The following is an 18,421-nucleotide window of genomic DNA, read 5'->3' on the forward strand; positions in this document are numbered from 1 at the left end:
GGGTAACTCCTTTAACACTGCTTCAAAAGTAAGTGGTATATGGTATCTATACCAAATGTTCAGATTCTTACAACATTACATACATGCTTTCATTTGCTGTAATGTTCATATTCCCAAACCAAACATTAGAAGCTTCCTTCTGTAAAGATCCAGGTGTCACACAATCTTTTTGTTCCTCAATGAGAGGTTGGCTTACTGGCATCACAACCTCACTTTCCTTCACATATGTTGATTCAAGCTCATAATTCTGCTCCTCCATGACACACTCTATTACTTCGTGATGAGCGTCATTGGCTGATGTCTTTTCCCATTCCTTAGAAATCAAAAATACAAAAATATTCAAGTAAATTCTTGCAAATAATAGTGTAATAAAAGTATAACAAATAATGTGAGCAAACAGTGAAGTGATTCCCCTAACCACCTTACACTATACATTTGCCCTCCAGAAGGTCCCCAATCAAAGCCCCCCTTCAAATTGCGTTGTTTAGAAAAATTATATGACTGAGCCTTGTGGGCCTAAGAAAAATTGCCCGTTCGGCGTGATTATGTGAGGTTTCAGGAGGAGGAGCAGGCGGAGGAGGAGGAATATTATGCACAGATAGATGAAGCAAAAAGGTCCCCGTTTTGGATGGGGATAGAGAACGATGCTTCCATCCACGGGTGCAGCCTACATATTGCTTAGGTTTCGCTGCTGTCCGCTGGTGGAGAAGAGAAGTCTGGGGAAATCCAGGCTTTGTTCATCTTGATGAGTGTTAGCCTGTCGGCACTGTCGGTTGACAGCCGGGTACGCTTATCTGTGATGATTCCCCCAGCCGCACTAAACACCCTCTCTGACAAGACCCTAGCCGCAGGACAAGCAAGCACCTCCAGGGCATACAGCGCGAGTTCAGGCCACGTGTCCAGCTTCGACACCCAGTAGTTGTAGGGGGCAGAGGCGTCACAGAGGACGGTCGTGCGATCGGCTACGTACTCCCTGACCATCCTTTTACAGTGCTCCCGCCGACTCAGCCGTGACTGGGGAGCGGTGACACAGTCTTGCTGGGAAGCCATAAAGCTGTCAAGGGCCTTAAAGAGTGTTGCCCTGCCTGTGCTGTACATGCTGCCTGATCTCCGCGCCTCCCCTGCTACCTGGCCCTCGGAACTGTGCCTTCGGCCACTAGCGCTGTCGTATGGGAATTTCACCATCAGTTTGTCCGCCAGGGTCCTGTGGTATAGCAACACTCTCGAACCCCTTTCCTCTTCGGGTATGAGAGTGGAAAGGTTCTCCTTATACCGTGGGTCAAGCAGTGTGTACATCCAGTAATCCGTAGTGGCCAGAATGCGTGTAACTCGAGGGTCACGAGAAAGGCATCCTAACATGAAGTCAGCCATGTGTGCCAGGGTACCTGTACGCAACACATGGCTGTCCTCACTAGGAAGATCACTTTCAGGATCCTCCTCCTCCTCCTCCTCCTCCTCAGGCCATACACGCTGAAAGGATGACAGGCAAGCAGCATGTGTACCCTCAGCAGTGGGCCAAGCTGTCTCTTCCCCCTCCTCATCTTCCTCCTCCTCCTCCTCCTCACCGCGCTGAGATATAGACAGGAGGGTGCTCTGACTATCCAGCGACATACTGTCTTCCCCTGGCTCTGTTTCCGAGCGCAAAGCGTTTGCCTTTATGCTTTGCAGGGAACTTCTCAAGAGGCATAGCAGAGGAATGGTGACGCTAATGATTGCAGCATCGCCGCTCACCACCTGGGTAGACTCCTCAAACTTTCCAAGGACCTGGCAGATGTCTGCCAACCAGGCCCACTCTTCTGAAAAGAATTGAGAAGGCTGACTCCCACTGCGCCGCCCATGTTGGAGTTGGTATTCCACTATAGCTCTACGCTGCTCATAGAGCCTGGCCAACATGTGGAGCGTAGAGTTCCACCGTGTGGGCACGTCGCACAGCAGTCTGTGCACTGGCAGATTAAACCGATGTTGCAGGGTGCGCAGGGTGGCAGCGTCCGTGTGGGACTTGCGGAAATGTGCGCAGAGCCGGCGCACCTTTCCGAGCAGGTCTGACAAGCGTGGGTAGCTTTTCAGAAAGCGCTGAACCACCAAATTAAAGACGTGGGCCAGGCATGGCACGTGCGTGAGGCTGCCGAGCTGCAGAGCCGCCACCAGGTTACGGCCGTTGTCACACACGACCATGCCCGGTTAGAGGCTCAGCGGCGCAAGCCAGCGGTCGGTCTGCTCTGTCAGACCCTGCAGCAGTTCGTGGCCCGTGTGCCTCTTATCTCCTAAGCTGAGTAGTTTCAGCACAGCCTGCTGACGCTTGCCCACCACTGTGCTGCCACGCCGCGCGACACCGACTGCTGCCGACGTGCTGCTGCTGACACATCTTGATTGCGAGACAGAGGTTGCGTTGGAGGAGGAGGAGGAGGGTGGTTTAGTGGAGGAAGCATACACCGCCGCAGATACCAGCACCGAGCTGGGGCCCGCAATTCTGGGGGTGGGTAGGACGTGAGCAGTCCCAGGCTCTGACTCTGTCCCAGCCTCCACTAAATTCACCCAATGTGCCGTCAGGGAGATATAGTGGCCCTGCCCGCCTGTGCTTGTCCACGTGTCTGTTGTTAAGTGGACCTTGGCAGTAACCGCATTGGTGAGGGCGCGTACAATGTTGCGGGAGACGTGGTCGTGCAGGGCTGGGACGGCACATCGGGAAGAATAGTGGCGACTGGGAACTGAGTAGCGCGGGGCCGCCGCCGCCATCATACTTTTGAAGGACTCCGTTTCCACAACCCTATACGGCAGCATCTCCAGGCTGATAAATTTGGCTACGTGCACGTTTAACGCTTGAGCGTGCGGGTGCGTGGCAGCGTACTTGCGCTTGCGCTCAAACACTTGCGCTAGCGACGGCTGGACGCTACGCTAACAGACATTGCTGGATGGGGCCGAGGACAGCGGAGGTGAGGGTGTGGGTGCAGGCCAGGAGACGGTAGTGCCTGTGTCCTCAGAGCGGGGTTGGATCTCAGTGGCAGGTTGGGGCACAGGGGAAGAGGCAGCGGTGCAAACCAGAGGCGGTGAACGGCCTTTGTCCCACCTCGTGGGGTGCTTGGCCATCATATGCCTGCGCATGCTGGTGGTGGTGAGGCTGGTGGTGGTGGCTCCCCGGCTGATCTTGGCGCGACAAAGGTTGCACACTACTGTTCGTCGGTCGTCTGCACTCTTAGTGAAAAACTGCCAGACCTTTGAGCACCTCGGCCTCTGCAGGGTGGCATGGCGCGAGGGGGCGCTTTGGGAAACAGTTGGTGGATTATTCGGTCTGGCCCTGCCTCTACCCCTGGCCACTGCACTGCCTCTTGCAACCTGCCCTGCTGCTGCCCTTGCCTCCCCCTCTGAAGACCTGTCCTCAGTAGGCGTAGCAAACCAGGTGGGGTCAGTCACCTCATTGTCCTGCTGCTCTTCCTCCGAATCCTCTGTGCGCTCCTCCCTCGGACTTACTGCCCTTACTACTACCTCACTGATAGACAACTGTGTCTCATCGTCATCGTCCTCCTCACCCACTGAAAGGTCTTGAGACAGTTGCCGGAAGTCCCCAGCCTCATCCCCCGGACCCCGGGAACTTTCCAATGGTTGGGCATCAGTCACGATAAACTCCTCTGGTGGGAGAGGAACCACTGCTGCCCAATCTGAGCAGGGGCCCGAGAACAGTTCCTGGGAGTCTGCCCGCTCCTCAGAATGTCTCATTTTCATGGAGTGAGGAGGCTGGGAGGAAGGAGGAGCAGCAGCCAGAGGATTCTGAGTTGCAGCAGTGGACGGCGCAGAACTGTGGGTGGACGATAGATTACTGGAAGCCCTTTCTGCCATCCACGACAGGACCTGCTCACACTGCTCATTTTCTAATAAAGGTCTACCGCGTGGACCCATTAATTGTGCGATGAATGTGGGGACGCCAGAAACGTGCCTCTCTCCTAATCCCGCAGCCGTCAGCTGCGATACACCTGGATCAGGAGCTCGGCCTGTGCCCACACCCTGACTTGGGCCTCCGCGTCCTCGCCCGCGTCCACGTCCTCTAGGCCTACCCCTACCCCTCCGCATGCTGTATTACCAGTAATGCAGAAACAGTACGCTGTAATTAAATGTGCCACTTATTGGCCTGCGATTGGAGGCTGACTTCGCTTACGGATCGCCAGGAAATAATTTGGCGCAAGCCTGCTGTAACACTTAGCTGGCTGCGTATGATTTTGTAGAACTACTACACCCAGCACACACAGATTCAGAACACTGAGCACAGTGACAGGCAGGCCAAATAGATTTTTTGCCCAATATTTTTTAGAAAAGGCCCACTGCCTATATTCAATCAATAATTAATATGTCTTCTGTCCCTGCCTAACCACCACTTCTGTCCCTAGGGTATGTCACAGAACTGCAGAGTGTTGCACTGTTAACTGCTACACAGCGGTGATTTCAGAGCCCAGACAGAGCCAGGAAATAATTTGGCGCAAGCCTGCTGTAACACTTAGCTGGCTGCGTATGATTTTGTTGTAGAACTACTAAACCCAGCAGAGACCCAGAACACTGAGCACAGTGACAGGCAGGCCAAATAGATTTTTTACCCAATATTTTTTAGAAAAGGCCCACTGCCTATATTCAATCAATAATATGTCTTCTGTCCCTGCCTCCACACTTCTGTCCCTAGGGTATGTGACAGAACTGCAGAGTGTTGCACTGTTAACTGCTACACAGCGGTGATTTCAGAGCCCAGACAGAGCCAGGAAATAATTTGGCGCAAGCCTGCTGTAACACTTAGCTGGCTGCGTATGATTTTGTTGTAGAACTACTACACCCAGCACACACAGACCCAGAACACTGAGCACAGTGACAGGCAGGCCAAATAGATTTTTTGCCAAATATTTTTTAGAAAAGGCCCACTGCCTATATTCAATCAATAATTAATATGTCTTCTGTCCCTGCCTAACCACCACTTCTGTCCCTGGAGTATTACTGCAGGGCGCAATGCTCTGCACGGCCGATATACCAAAAAAAAAAAAAATGTGCAACACTGCAAAAAGCAGCCTCCACAGTACTGCACACGGTTAGATGTGGCCCTAAGAAGGACCGTTGGGGTTCTTGAAGCCTGTAATAACTCCTAACACTCTCCCTATAGCAGCAGCACCAGCAGCAGCACTTTCCCTCAGCTAAGTGAGAACGCATCTGTGGCGAGCCGCGGGAGGGTCCGATTTTTATACTCCGGTGACACCTGATCTCGCCAGCCACTCACTGCAGGGGGGTGGTATAGGGCTTGAACGTCGCAGGGGGAAGTTGTAATGCCTTCCCTGTCTTTCAATTGGCCAGAAAAGCGCGCTAACGTCTCAGAGATGAAAGTGAAAGTAACCCGAACATCGCGTGGTACTCGTTACGAGTAACGAGCATCTCGAACATGCTAATACTCGAACGAGTATCAAGCTCGGACGAGTACGTTCGCTCATCTCTAATAAATACTACTAAGTGAACAGAACACTCAAGCACAGGCCTTCTCCATAGAAAAGCTGTAGATCTACAGCTGTTTCTTGTGCTTTAGTAAATTTTTGTTTGAGGAAGAAACAATGCAGAAGCACGAGTAGGAGAGCAGCAGCAGTTCCATCACCATAAGCACCTTCAGAGAATAGTCTGGTCTTTGATATCTATATATATATAAAGCTGAAAGCCCTCACTGACTCACTGACTCACTAACTGACTCACTGACTGACTCGCCAAATGTTCTTCAACTTCCTGATGTCGTAGAAACATGAAATTTGGCGCAAGCATAGATTATCTCCAAAATAGGAAAAGAAATTGGGTCCCAACTCGATTATTCAATTCTAGCGCAAAAGAATTGGCGTCGAAATTTAATGTACATAATCTAAATCACTCACTTCCCAATGTCAAAGAAACGTGAAATTTGGCACGAGCATTGATTATGTCATAAATAGGAAAAGTTAATGGGTCCCAACTCGATTATTCAATTCTATGCGCAAAAGAATTGGCGTCCAAATTTTACGTACATAATCTAAATCTCTCACTTCCCAATGTCATAGAAATGTGAAATTTGGCAGGAGCATTGATTATGTCATAAAAAGGAAAAGCTAATGGGTCCCAACTCGATTATTCAATTCTATGCACAAAAGAATTAGCGTCCAAATTTTATGTGCGGAATGTAATTTTCTCACTTTCCGGTGTCATAGAAACGTGAAATTTGGCACGAGCATTGATTATGTCATAAATAGGAAAAGCGAATGGGTCCCAACTCGATTATTCAATTCTAGCGCAAAAGAATTGGCGTCGAAATTTTACGTGCGGAATGTAATTTTCTCACTTTCCGGTGTCATAGAAACGGGAAATTTGGCACGAGCATTGATTATGTCATAAATACGAAAAGCTAATGGGTCCCAACTCGATTATTCAATTCTATGCGCAAAAGAATAAGCGTCCAAATTTTACGTACGGAATCTAATTTTCTCACTTTCTGGTGTCATAGAAACATGAAATTTGGCACGAGCATTGATTATGTCATAAATAGGAAAAGCTAATGGGTCCCAACTCGATTATTCAATTCTATGCACAAAAGAATTAGCGTCCAAATTGTACGTGCGGAATGTAATTTTCTCACTTTCCGGTGTCATAGAAACGGGAAATTTGGCACGAGCATTGATTATGTCATAAATAGGAAAAGCTAATGGGTCCCAACTCGATTATTCAATTCTATGCGCAAAAGAATAAGCGTCCAAATTTTACGTACGGAATCTAATTTTCTCACTTTCTGGTGTCATAGAAACATGAAATTTGGCACGAGCATTGATTATGTCATAAATAGGAAAAGTTAATAGGTCCGAACTTGATTATTCAATTCTAGCACAAAAGAATTGGCGTCGAAATTTTACGTGCGGAATGTAATTTCTTCACTTTCCAGTGTCATAGAAACAGGAAATTTGGCACGAGCATTGATTATGTCATAAATAGTAAAAGCTAATGGGTCCCAACTCCATTATTCAATTCTATGCGCAAAAGATTTAGCATCCACATTTTACGTGCGGAATGTAATTTTCCCACTTTCCGGTGTCATAGAAACGGTAAATTTGGCACGAGCATTGATTATGTCATAAATAGGAAAAGCGAATGGGTCCCAACTCGATTATTCAATTCTATGCACAAAAGAATTAGCGTCCAAATTGTACGTGCGGAATGTAATTTTTTTCACTTTCCGGTGTCATAGAAACGGGAAATTTGGCACGAGCATTGATTATGTCATAAATAGTAAAAGCTAATGGGTCCCAACACGATTATTCAATTCTATGCGCAAAAGAATTAGCGTCCAAATTTTACGTACGGAATGTAATTTTCTCACTTTCCGGTGTCATAGAAACGGGAAATTTGGCACGAGCATTGATTATGTCATAAATAGTGAAAGCTAATGGGTCCCAACTCCATTATTCAATTATATGCGCAAAAGAATTAGCGTCCAAATTTTACGTACATAATCCAAATCTCTCACTTCCCAATGTCATAGAAACATGAAATTTAGCACAAGCATTGATTGTGTCATAAATATGAAAAGTTAATAGGTCCCAACTCGATTATTCAATTCTAAGCGCAAAAGAATTAGTGTCCAAATTTTATGTACGTAATCTGATTCTCTCACTTCCTGATGTCATTTTATATGAAGGAAACGTCGCATGGTTACCTCCACGTGGTGTTTCCTGGGTAACGCAGAGAACTATGCAAAATGGTAAACATATGTTTTTCCTCAGTATCTCTAAAGTAACCACGACTTCATAAGATTTTCCGTGTGAACACCAGATAAACACCAGTACCAAATTAACTCGGGCGAAGACGGGTATATCAGCTAGTAAATCTATGTGATCAAAAATTGCCAGCGTCCTACCTAATCAGTGAAATTTGCCATGGGGCGCAGACGTTAGGTAAATTCTATGCCTGGTTTATTTTTATAAATATTGTCTGTGGACAGGCTGATGCATTTGTCAGTTATCATACCCCCTGCTGTGCTGAACACCCTTTCTGATAGCACACTGGCATCAGAGCAGGAAAGCACCTCTAAAGCATGTTGTGCAAGCTCCAGCCACTCATCCAGCCTAGACACCTAGAAGTCAAAGGGGCCAACGTATATCCACGCAGGAGTTGATACACTTTTGGACCATCATTAATAAGTGCTGCCTTTGACTGTGGCTCCTACCCTGTGCTGTTGCTGCAGGCTGCGAAGGGGAGAAAAAGTCTGCCTCACGTCTGTTAGACTTTTTCCTTCTGCCTGTGGTGGCACTACTGCAATAGCTTACTGCTTATCTGCTATGAGCTGCAGAGCTGCTATCCATTGCAGATGCATACCCGCAGCCATGGGGATATGCTCTGCTGAAACTGCTTAACCCCTTAGTGACCACCCTATTGGATTTTTACATCCTCGCTAGACTTTAATCCTCAGGGCCGTAAAAACACGCTCGCTCAAAGGATTAAAGCCGTGGGGGCTGTGGACATGACAGCTCCATGCTGTCAGCTGCTGGAGGTAGCTGGCAACCTAGAGCTGTCATGGGGGGCTGCAGTGAGCAACCATTGGTCATGCGATCACCGTTATCCCATGGATAATGCCGATCGCATAAAAGGGTAAAAAAAATTAAATAAAGTTAAGATTCAGCTCCCCTCATGGATCGTATCCATGAGGGGGGTTGAAAGTACTCACCTCCATCCTCTGTGATGTGCACAGAAGGGCTTGTGGCCCAGGAAATTTAAAATCCCATTGCTCCCAGCTTGCATATGTAGCCGAGAGCAGAGAGATATCACAGGGGAAGCGGTGTATGTGGTTCCCGGTCACATAATTGCCGTTATCCATTGGATAAAGTTAAAAAAAAGTGTAAAAAAAAAGGTAAAAAGGATCATATTCATGAGAGGAGATGAAATTATGTACCTAAGGCCCCCGGATTTATTCATGAACCTTACCCTGGGCGCACACACCCGTTGCCAAAATGGCAGACACATGCGCAAAAGCCGCAGATCGCCAGGGTTATTCAAAATTTCCCTGCTCCTGGCTACCAATAAAGCCGAGGGCCTGGAGATTTCACGGAGGGTTGTGGTACGTGGTCCCTGGTCACATGATTGCTGCTATCCAATGGATAATGGCGATCATGTAAAAGTAAGAAAAAGTTAACATTTCACCTCCTGTCACTGATGCAATCCATCAGGGGAGGTGAAATTACTTGCCTAAAACCTCCAGCAATATTCTCTAACGAGATCTTTATCCGCGGACATTTCCCCAACTTCGACGCATGTGCCCGTCAGCAAAATGGCGGACGTTAGTGCAGAAGCTGGGGAAGCCCAAGAAATTTAAAATCTCCTTTTTCCTGGCTACTAATAGTGGCTGAGAGCTTGGAGCAGTGACCAAGGGTTGCGGGGAGCGGTCTCCGGTCATGTGAGATAGAAAATGGCGATCACGTAAACGTTTTAAAAAGTTGAAGTTTAATGCTCCTTTCGGTTTGGGCCCCATTGTGCCTATGGACATAAGATTAGGGCCACAATGGGTATGTTTCTGAACACAGGACAAACAGGGGGATCCAATTTGGGGTGAAAGTCTTCATTCATTTGTGTGTTGTACAAAAAAACCTGTTTTTAAAATGACACAATTGTTACAAAAAACGGAAATTGTAATTTTTTCCTTCTGCTTTGCTTAGATTCATTCAAAAACTGTGGGGTCAAAATATACAATTCACCCCTAGATTAATACGTTAAGGGGTCTAGTTTTCAAAATTGGGTCACTTGTCGGGGGTCTCAATCGTTTTAGCCACTCAAGGGCTCCACAAGTGGGCAATGGGGCCTGAAAGTCCTTCAAGCAAAATGTCTGTTCTGAATGCCACCGGCTGCTTTCTTTGTTTTGGTCCCCGTTGTGCATACGGACATAATATTAGGGCCACAACAGCTATATTTCTAAACACAGGACAAACAAGTATATCCATGTTGGGGTGCAAATTCTCATTTTCATGTGCATTATAGGAAAAAAAACTGCTTTAAAATGACATGTTTGCAAAAATATGACATTTTAATTTTTTGTCCTCTAAATTGCATTAACTCCTGAAAAGAAACTGTGGGGTCAAAATACTCGCGAAACCCTCAGTGAATACATTAATATGTGTTATTTTTAAAATGGGGTCATTTGTGGGGGTATCTATCATTCTGACACCTATGAGCCTTTGCAATCTTGGCTTGGTGAAGGAAAACAAAGTGTTCCTCAAAATGCGGAAAAGTAATGTTAAATTTGTACGTCTCCTAAATGGTTAAAAAAATCTAACGCTTTTTTAAGTGTGTGTTCACAATAAAGTAAACAGATGGAAATATATATTTTATCAAAAATTTGTACAGTATGTTTGCACATATTTGAGATATTGCAATTGATAACGTGGAAAAAAATTTTCAACATTTTTCCAATTTTGGCGCTTTAATAAATATACCTAAATTCTATCCATCTATTTTTACCACCTAAATGAAGAACAACATGTGGTGAAAAAACACTGTCAGAAACACTTGGATATGCAAAACCTTTACGGAGTTATTCTATGTTAAAGTGACACATGTCAGATTTCCAAAAGGCGCAAACAGGCTTGGTCACTAAGGGGTTAATAGTCTAGCCTGAAAAAAATATCACCAGCTAAATAAGACACAATCCCTGGGTGGCACCATATGTGAGAACAGAAGGCCACACAGTATAGCTTTTAAATTTGTCAATTCTCCCTGTTTGGCGGATTGAATTCTACAGACCCCACTGCAAACTGCGTAAGGTCTGCAAATAATTTGTTGTGGCTGAAGTGGCGACTTTGAACGATGTCTTAAGCCACAAAGAGAGAACTGCAGTATTCACCACAGCAACGCCTATTTTGTCTATCAGCTTTGCTGCAATATACGGTGACAGCAGCAGAAATATACCCTCTCCCAATTTACAGACCATGTTTTAAATAGACATATAAATGTGATGCAGCTTTAATAGAACCCTGTTTAAGTTCTCTGCTGGTATACAAGCTTTGACACCCAGCAGCAATATATTCTCTATAGAATATCTATTCCTAAACGCAGAACACATCTTAAATAAGCATAGAAACATGATGCAGCATTTTTACCTGTTTCCTCAAATATAACCGAAGTATACAAGCTTTCAAAGAAGCAACAATATACCCTCTGTACAATATCTGTCCCTAAAAATAGACCATGGTTTATACAGGCATATAAACATGATGCAGCTTTTCTGTCTTGTGCTCAGCTGTTAGATGGCTGCTGGTTACACTGAGCCAATGTTATATACGGCAAGGTCATGTTATGCAGGCGTTCAATGAAACTGCTGACCATATAAAGATTGAGGATACATTTGGTGACATCACCAAGGCATCCTGGACTGGCAGAACTCTGTAGCAGGCATTTTGGGAAATTTGATTTTTATGCAATTTTCGCCAAAAATCAGGTTGGACTTCTCCATCTGATCGGGTCAATTTTTTGGCCAGCTGATCAAGAGGAGCTACACTAATTATATGTAAGAATCGTAAAGTGGTTCTACTTCATATTAAATCCCCTTCCCTTACCCAACTGCAATTTGAAATAGTAACATTTGACTATTTAGCTGCTAAACAGACAAATGGAAAGAAGGCTTGGGTTTTTTTCACGCAATTAAGTTTCTTGGTCATTTTTGTGTTAGCAAGAGGCTCACTAGAATCTTTCTTGATTCCAATGCAAAGTTTAAGAAGATTTGGCTCCCGTGGATTCTTTATGCTCACCCACACTTACCCATTTTTTTGTAAGTTTATGACCCCCACTTAAAGGGGTTGTCATAGCTAAGGACACCCCCGACACTAGGTCCCCAATGGTATAAAATAACAAATGAGCAGTTACTCGCCTATCCCCATTCCCCATTCATCCTCTGTTGCCAGCTACAGTCACCTTTTGACATCACACTACATGCTGAGCAAACAAGCTGCAACAGCCAATGACAGTGCTCAGCAATCATAACTGAGCGCCGTTATTGGCTGCTACAATGGGCTTACAGGACATCTCATCTGTCTGTAAACAGACAGCAGAGACCAGAGCTGAGGGTGAAGAATAAATGGGGGACCCAGTATTAGGGCTTTCCCTTAACTTGGACAACCCCTTTAACATTACGCTACCTCCCATATATCCTGAGGCTCTGGTTGAGAGGGTCCCAATTCCCCCCTCCCCCCTCAACCTTTCCGTTTTTTTCTTCTTTTTGCCCTTTCCTGTAATTTCATCTATTCTTTGTAATTATGTTAACATTCTTATGGCCCAGTTGGGCATTATGTTTATCCAGGTACTTTATGGTATCCTAAGCTTTTCTTGTATAAGCATCTACTGTGTATTACTTCTACTGTCTAGCTATGGTCTGCATTTCAAGCAACCTTGATTGGGTAAATGTAATGGTTAATTATATAACATAATTCAAGCAATATCTTGTAATTGTTATCTGTATAACTGTCATTCTCATTTGTCTTCTCTTTTTGTACTTGTATAAGCTAGACATCTTGGACAGCTTGGGTTATCCTATTTGGCCCTGTTGTGTTTCTTTAGATTAGAGAGGTATCTGGAAGCCTTCCTTTGTTCCATAGGACTAACATGTACAATTTGTTAAAGTTAAAGTGGATGTAGCATTGGAAATTTGGAAATTTGGAAATTTTAAGCGTCATTAAAAAATCTTTAGGCGGATAATTATTTTATGTCTATGGCCAACTTTAGAAACTGCTCTTGTTTATGGATGTTTTTTTTTATAGAACTTTAATATTTTCCACATACATCTTGATTCCATTCTAGATCCCATTTAGAATAGAGACTTTACATTTAGGCCCAATGTCTACAGCCGGGTTTGGTTTGCAGAATCCGCGAAGGGGCACCCGTGTGGAAGATCTGCAAATCAAGCTGCCCATAGGGAAACATGGGCATCAACAAGTGAAATAAAGCATGTGAATTTGATTTGAGGACGATTTGGTTTGGAAAAAAATCACAGCATGCTCCAATTCAGTGCGGAGCCCGCATGGACGGCCTCCATTGAAGTTAATGGAAGCCATCTGATCCACGGCCCGTCCGCAATTGAATTGCGGACGGGGTACAGATTTCTCAGGAAAGTAGTTTAAAAAGGAAAAACTCCACTGCGCATGTGCAGCGGCACGTCGGCTGGTGCTTCCGCACACATCCACAATCAAGAAAATGAAAACCAAGACAGATAAGTAGAAGACCCGCAGTGTCCTCAGCCGTGGGCAGTGTCAGACTCCACTGTGGGTTCCCTCATGCGGAATCCAATCCACCTGTTGCTATGAGGCCTTAGACTTAAATTTCATACTTCAGTGGAAGTGTTCAGCAAAGGCTGGACAAATATCTATCTGGGGTGATTTAGTGAATTCTGCACTGAGCAGGGGGTTGGACCCGATGACCCTGGAGGTCCCTTCCAACACTACCGTTCTGATTTATTTTACAGATATTAGTACACACATATTTGAGGTACATAGAATCACAGAATGTGCTAACAGTAGGCAGTGCCTACATGTCTACATATACTCTTTGTAAAAATTTAGGACATGCATACAGAAGAGCAAGACAAAGGATAGGTGAAGTAAGCAGTCTCCTAGAGCATCATTGAAGGAAAGGTATGTTATTTATGGAGAAAAATATGTATTGCCTTTAAGGTTTTTCTCTTGAGAAATATGGACACAAGGAATTTGTGGAAAACAAAGCAAGAAGGAACAAATAAAAGAATAATTGCCCATATGACAGCTATCATGCTGAATTTAAGGTATTGAGATAAGGGATCTCTTCTGCAAATGTCTACATATATCTTCAATTTACCAAAGTCAAAAAGAACTTTAATGAAACCACAGTAAGGGGGCAGATAAAGCAAAATGAGAGTTCATAGAAATGTTAGCACCTAATTTTTGTCCTAAATATGGCTAAACAGAAACTTACATAGATAAGCATCCATCTTTTGCATATGTGAAACTGAATATTATTATAAGCATAAGCAAATTTTATTGATATTCATCTCATTTCCCCTTCAACCTCTAAGGTATTACTCACATTTATGTCCAAGGTCTCATCTGGAGTCTCCATTGCAAATGCCACTAAATTTACCAGAAAATGTACTGCAACATGCAGCACCTTTTTTCCAGTACTATGCCGAACACTAAAATAGTCAGTAGGGTGTGTTGGTCATTGGTATCTGACACATGAGGCATAGGATACCATCATTACTTTCATTGTTTTGCTCCTACAATAGAGCAAAACAACAGAAGTTAAAATGCCAATGTCAGCAAAGCCTAAGTCTCACATTTCCTCCCTTGCTATCTGCACTCATAGTCGTGTGACTGAGCCACCAAAATAATGGGGCAGGAGAAGTCTGTTAGATCCAGCTATACTTGCGTCACTGCAAATTAGTAACTAATCCTGTATGATAAAAACACCAAAGAAGATCAGCATCGCCATTTCACTGAATTAAAAAGTAATTTTGGTTACTAAAAGGAAACTCTGCTATAAAAGGTTCTCATTGTAAGGCTCAATGTCCACAGGCGGATCTGATTTGCAGAATCCGCAAATCAAGCCGCCCATAGGGATACATGGGCGTCCGCAAATGAAATAAGCATGCGGATTTGATTTGCGGACCTTTTGGTCCAGAAAAAAAATTGCAACATGCTCCATTTCAGTGCGGATCCCACTCAACCGGCTTCCATTGAAGTCAATGGAAGCTGTCCAATCTGCAGCGCACCTACAATTGACTTGCAGCCAAGCCGCACTGAAATTGACTTGCCGTGTGGAATTCAAAGCTGTGGCATGTCAATTTTATCGCAGTTTCCGCTACAACCCTCTCTCCTCTCTATGGAGAAGAGCTGGCCACAGCAGAATATGCCACTTGAAAACCCACGGGACTTCAAGCTGCGAAAATCTCGCAGAATTTCTGTGCGGTCCCACTGGGGACATTTCACAAGATTTCCGTGGGATTTCCGCTCCGTGTGAACCCAGTATAACGCAACTTTCTTTCTGCTTTGTTTCATTCGACTTTTTAAAAGAAATTCACAATACTATTATAGTTATATGAAATAAGGCACTGTAAATATAATATTCTACAATCATTAATTATCTGTTGCATTGTATTACAATTATGTTTTTGGTCTTCTTACATGTGATAGTGGATTATAACCCCACAGAGCTGCAGGGATTTAGATGAACTAATGTTGCCCTGCAAGCAACATCAACAGAATACAGACGCCATTTTTTGTGTCAGCACAGACTTGTCTCATCTAAGCTTGCCCTAAAGATAGATTTTTTAAGCGAACTGTATCTTGTTTCCTAGTACAACTATAACCTCACATCCCTTTATCTGTGATATGTCTGTGCTTGCATAATAGCTGGAGAGTGGTTAATGCAAAATTATTTTAAAGGGACCCTGTCATGAACTATAAGCACCATAAACTGTTAAGCGTTTAGGCGATGTGGAGTTCAGGGAGTCTCTTTTCATACCCGGTACCCCATACCTGTAGTGTCTACCATCGAGTCAGCGTGTGCGTGCTGACTTCACTGGGGACACTGCAGGAGGGGGGAGACTGGGTAAGTATGAAAGACAATTTGCACATACATGTTTAAAACTACAGTAAGACATCAAGCACACTGCCATATTTAGAATTTGTGCTGCATGGATAAATAATACTGCAACTCACCATGAAACCAAACTGCAATTCTTCAGAATAGATTTCATCAAAGTTTCTATGACTGATATGGTGGCACACAGGGCCTATAGGTACATAATTTGAACTTCTAAGGAATCCATGTGCTGTTGTACAGGATGCATGCACATGGATTTTCTATTAGGGCAGACCTTAGTGGCACACAACCAATATGGTTGAGCAGGAAACATCACCTGTCACTGCAGAAGAGTGCTCCATGGCATGGACTCCTGGAGCTGGCACCTAAGATACCACACATTGTATCTAAAGATACAAAAAAGCAGATGTACAGGATATAATTGCATTCCCTAGTTATATGACTGGCTTAATAGGTATTTAAATATCTACTCGTTGTGTTATTTGGGTGCCTTACATCAATTTTATTTATATGGTAAAATATGAGGGGAAAGAGGGCATTGACAGTAAAGCACAAGCCATCAACCAATCTTAGACTGGCCCTCTTAACTTGTTCACTATAGTTCATTTTGAACTTATCTAGACTGTGATCTGCAACAAGAAGTGCCCTCTGCTAACTTGGAGGAATATTTAGGTTTTCTATAGATAAATATTAATGTTACTATTAATAATATATATTTTTATTTTATTATTAATGATATGTCCTATACAGCGACCGGGAACCAGGCCTTCAGCCGAGGGGATGTCGGGATATATTTTGGCAGACAGTTTACGGTGGCTCTACCGTCTCACTCTTTCCAAGATTGCCAAAGGATAGCCTAGCCCAGCCATGTGCCAGGGGAGACTAAGGGGATCTAACTTAATTCCTTATTTGTCATCGTGACGACAGTGCCCCTGAATATGTAACGAATCACCCACCCAATAAAGATCAGTCCACAACAAAATGCTTTTCAAAACCGTGGGCACCCGATTTCTTTTTACTCACGGTTAACATAGTTATTTGCAATTACAAACAGTTCACTTGAGCTTGGCAAAGTACGGCATTCAATGCTTCAGAATAAACCTTCTAGAATTCACATTTCTTGATTCATTCAGATTGAAGTACAGTTCTTCTCCCAAGGTACACACATCCTCAATCGCAGTTATCTGATGGACGCTTCTCTCGAGGCAAACTCTCCTAAACATCACATTTCTTTCATACAGATTCCTTCCTGTTGCTAATGACGATCAGCTTTCTTACTGGTTTCCTTAAAGGGGTTGTCCCGCGGCAGCAAGTGGGTCTATACACTTCTGTATGGCCATATTAATGCACTTTGTAATATACATTGTGCATTAATTATGAGCCATACAGAAGTTATAAAAAGTTTTTTACTTACCTGCTCCGTTGCTGGCGTCCTCGTCTCCATGGTGCCGACTAATTTTCGCCCTCCGATGGCCAAATTAGCCGCGCTTGCGCAGTCCGGGTCTTCTGCTTTCTTCTATGGAGCCTTTCGTGCAGGATGCCGGCTCCGTGTAGCTCCGCCCCGTCACGTGCCGATTCCAGCCAATCAGGAGGCTGGAATCGGCAATGGACCGCACAGAAGAGCTGCGGTCCACGGAGGAAGAGGATTCCGGCGGCCATCTTCACAGGTAAGTATAGAAGTCACCGGAGCGCGGGGATTAAGGTAAGCGCTCCGGTAAGCTTTCTGTACGTCCCTGCATCGGGGTTGTCTCGCGCCGAACGGGGGGGGGGTTGAAAAAAAAAAAACCCGTTTCGGCGCGGGACAACCCCTTTAAGCTGCAGTTCAGCAGGGAAGCGGGGCGGCACTGCATTCTCACACTAACTCCTTCTCTGTGTTTCTTACATTCCTATTCCTGGAGTGGACGAACTTCCCATGAGGAGAGACATCATCCAGGCTCAGCCCCGGCAAGAGCGGCCTTTCTCTCCTGCATGTCCATTCTCTCTACTTCACTTTTCCTCTATTAACTCCTGTCTTCAATTCCCTCACACTCTCTCTCTAACTCCTCAACTAACACTTGACATCTTACAAGACATGCATACATAAGTTAGGACAGACAATACACATAACTAGACTACATTGAAACAATTTCCAAGCACTAGACATTAACTTTTTCATGCCCTGTTTGCGTTAATACAGATAACACTGCACCAAGTGCTGGAGGAACCCCTAACTCTGGGCCACTACACCTACTGTGTTGTACTGGAAAAGGAATGCTCATTTACGAAAAGGCATCAACAGGGTTCATGAAGCGGTTGGGGTGCTCATGCGCCCAACAGTCATCGAAGCAATGATCGCTCTTGTCTATTCACACAGGAGTGGTGATTGCTCAGTGAATGGAGGAGGAGCGGGCTGGGGATCATCCTCATTCACAGTAAACAGGCCATCATTCATAGATAAATGACTGCCTGCTATACAGGCCGATTATTATTAGATTTTTATGCCTGAGGAAATTGAAGGACAAATGAATTACAGTTTATTGTTCAGTCGCTGGCAGCATTTACACTGGATTCCCGTGATCCAGCTAGAATCAGACTAATAATCGTTCAGTGTAAAAGAGCCCTTAGGATTACGGGAATCTCAATGATAATCGTTCAGTTTAAAGTGACAGAACGATGAAGGATAATGCGGTTTTCTGTTTCTACAGGCAAAGAAACCAAATGATGATCGGCCCGGGTAAACAACTGTCTGTTTACTGTTAATGAGAGTGGGCGGCAAAGCGATCTTCTGCATGCGCCGCCTCCTTTCACTGAGCAATCATCTATGAACAGCAGCCTGATTAATGTGAATGGAGGCGGG

General features: G+C 44.6%; 1 protein-coding gene across 1 annotated transcript in view; it reads right to left on the reverse strand.

Annotated features, from left to right (window-relative positions):
* Nucleotides 1–67: 67 nt before the first annotated feature.
* LOC136612484 (cytokine receptor-like factor 2) overlaps nucleotides 68–18,421 on the reverse strand; it is a 41,392-nt gene continuing 23,038 nt past the window's right edge. The window contains exon 6 of the mRNA XM_066592880.1: nucleotides 68–313. Within this exon, the coding sequence (XP_066448977.1) occupies nucleotides 68–313 (246 nt within the window). The remainder of the gene's footprint in view (nucleotides 314–18,421) is intronic.

Source organism: Eleutherodactylus coqui, chromosome 1 (assembly GCF_035609145.1).
Source record: "Eleutherodactylus coqui strain aEleCoq1 chromosome 1, aEleCoq1.hap1, whole genome shotgun sequence".
Taxonomy (NCBI): Eukaryota; Metazoa; Chordata; class Amphibia; order Anura; family Eleutherodactylidae; genus Eleutherodactylus; species Eleutherodactylus coqui.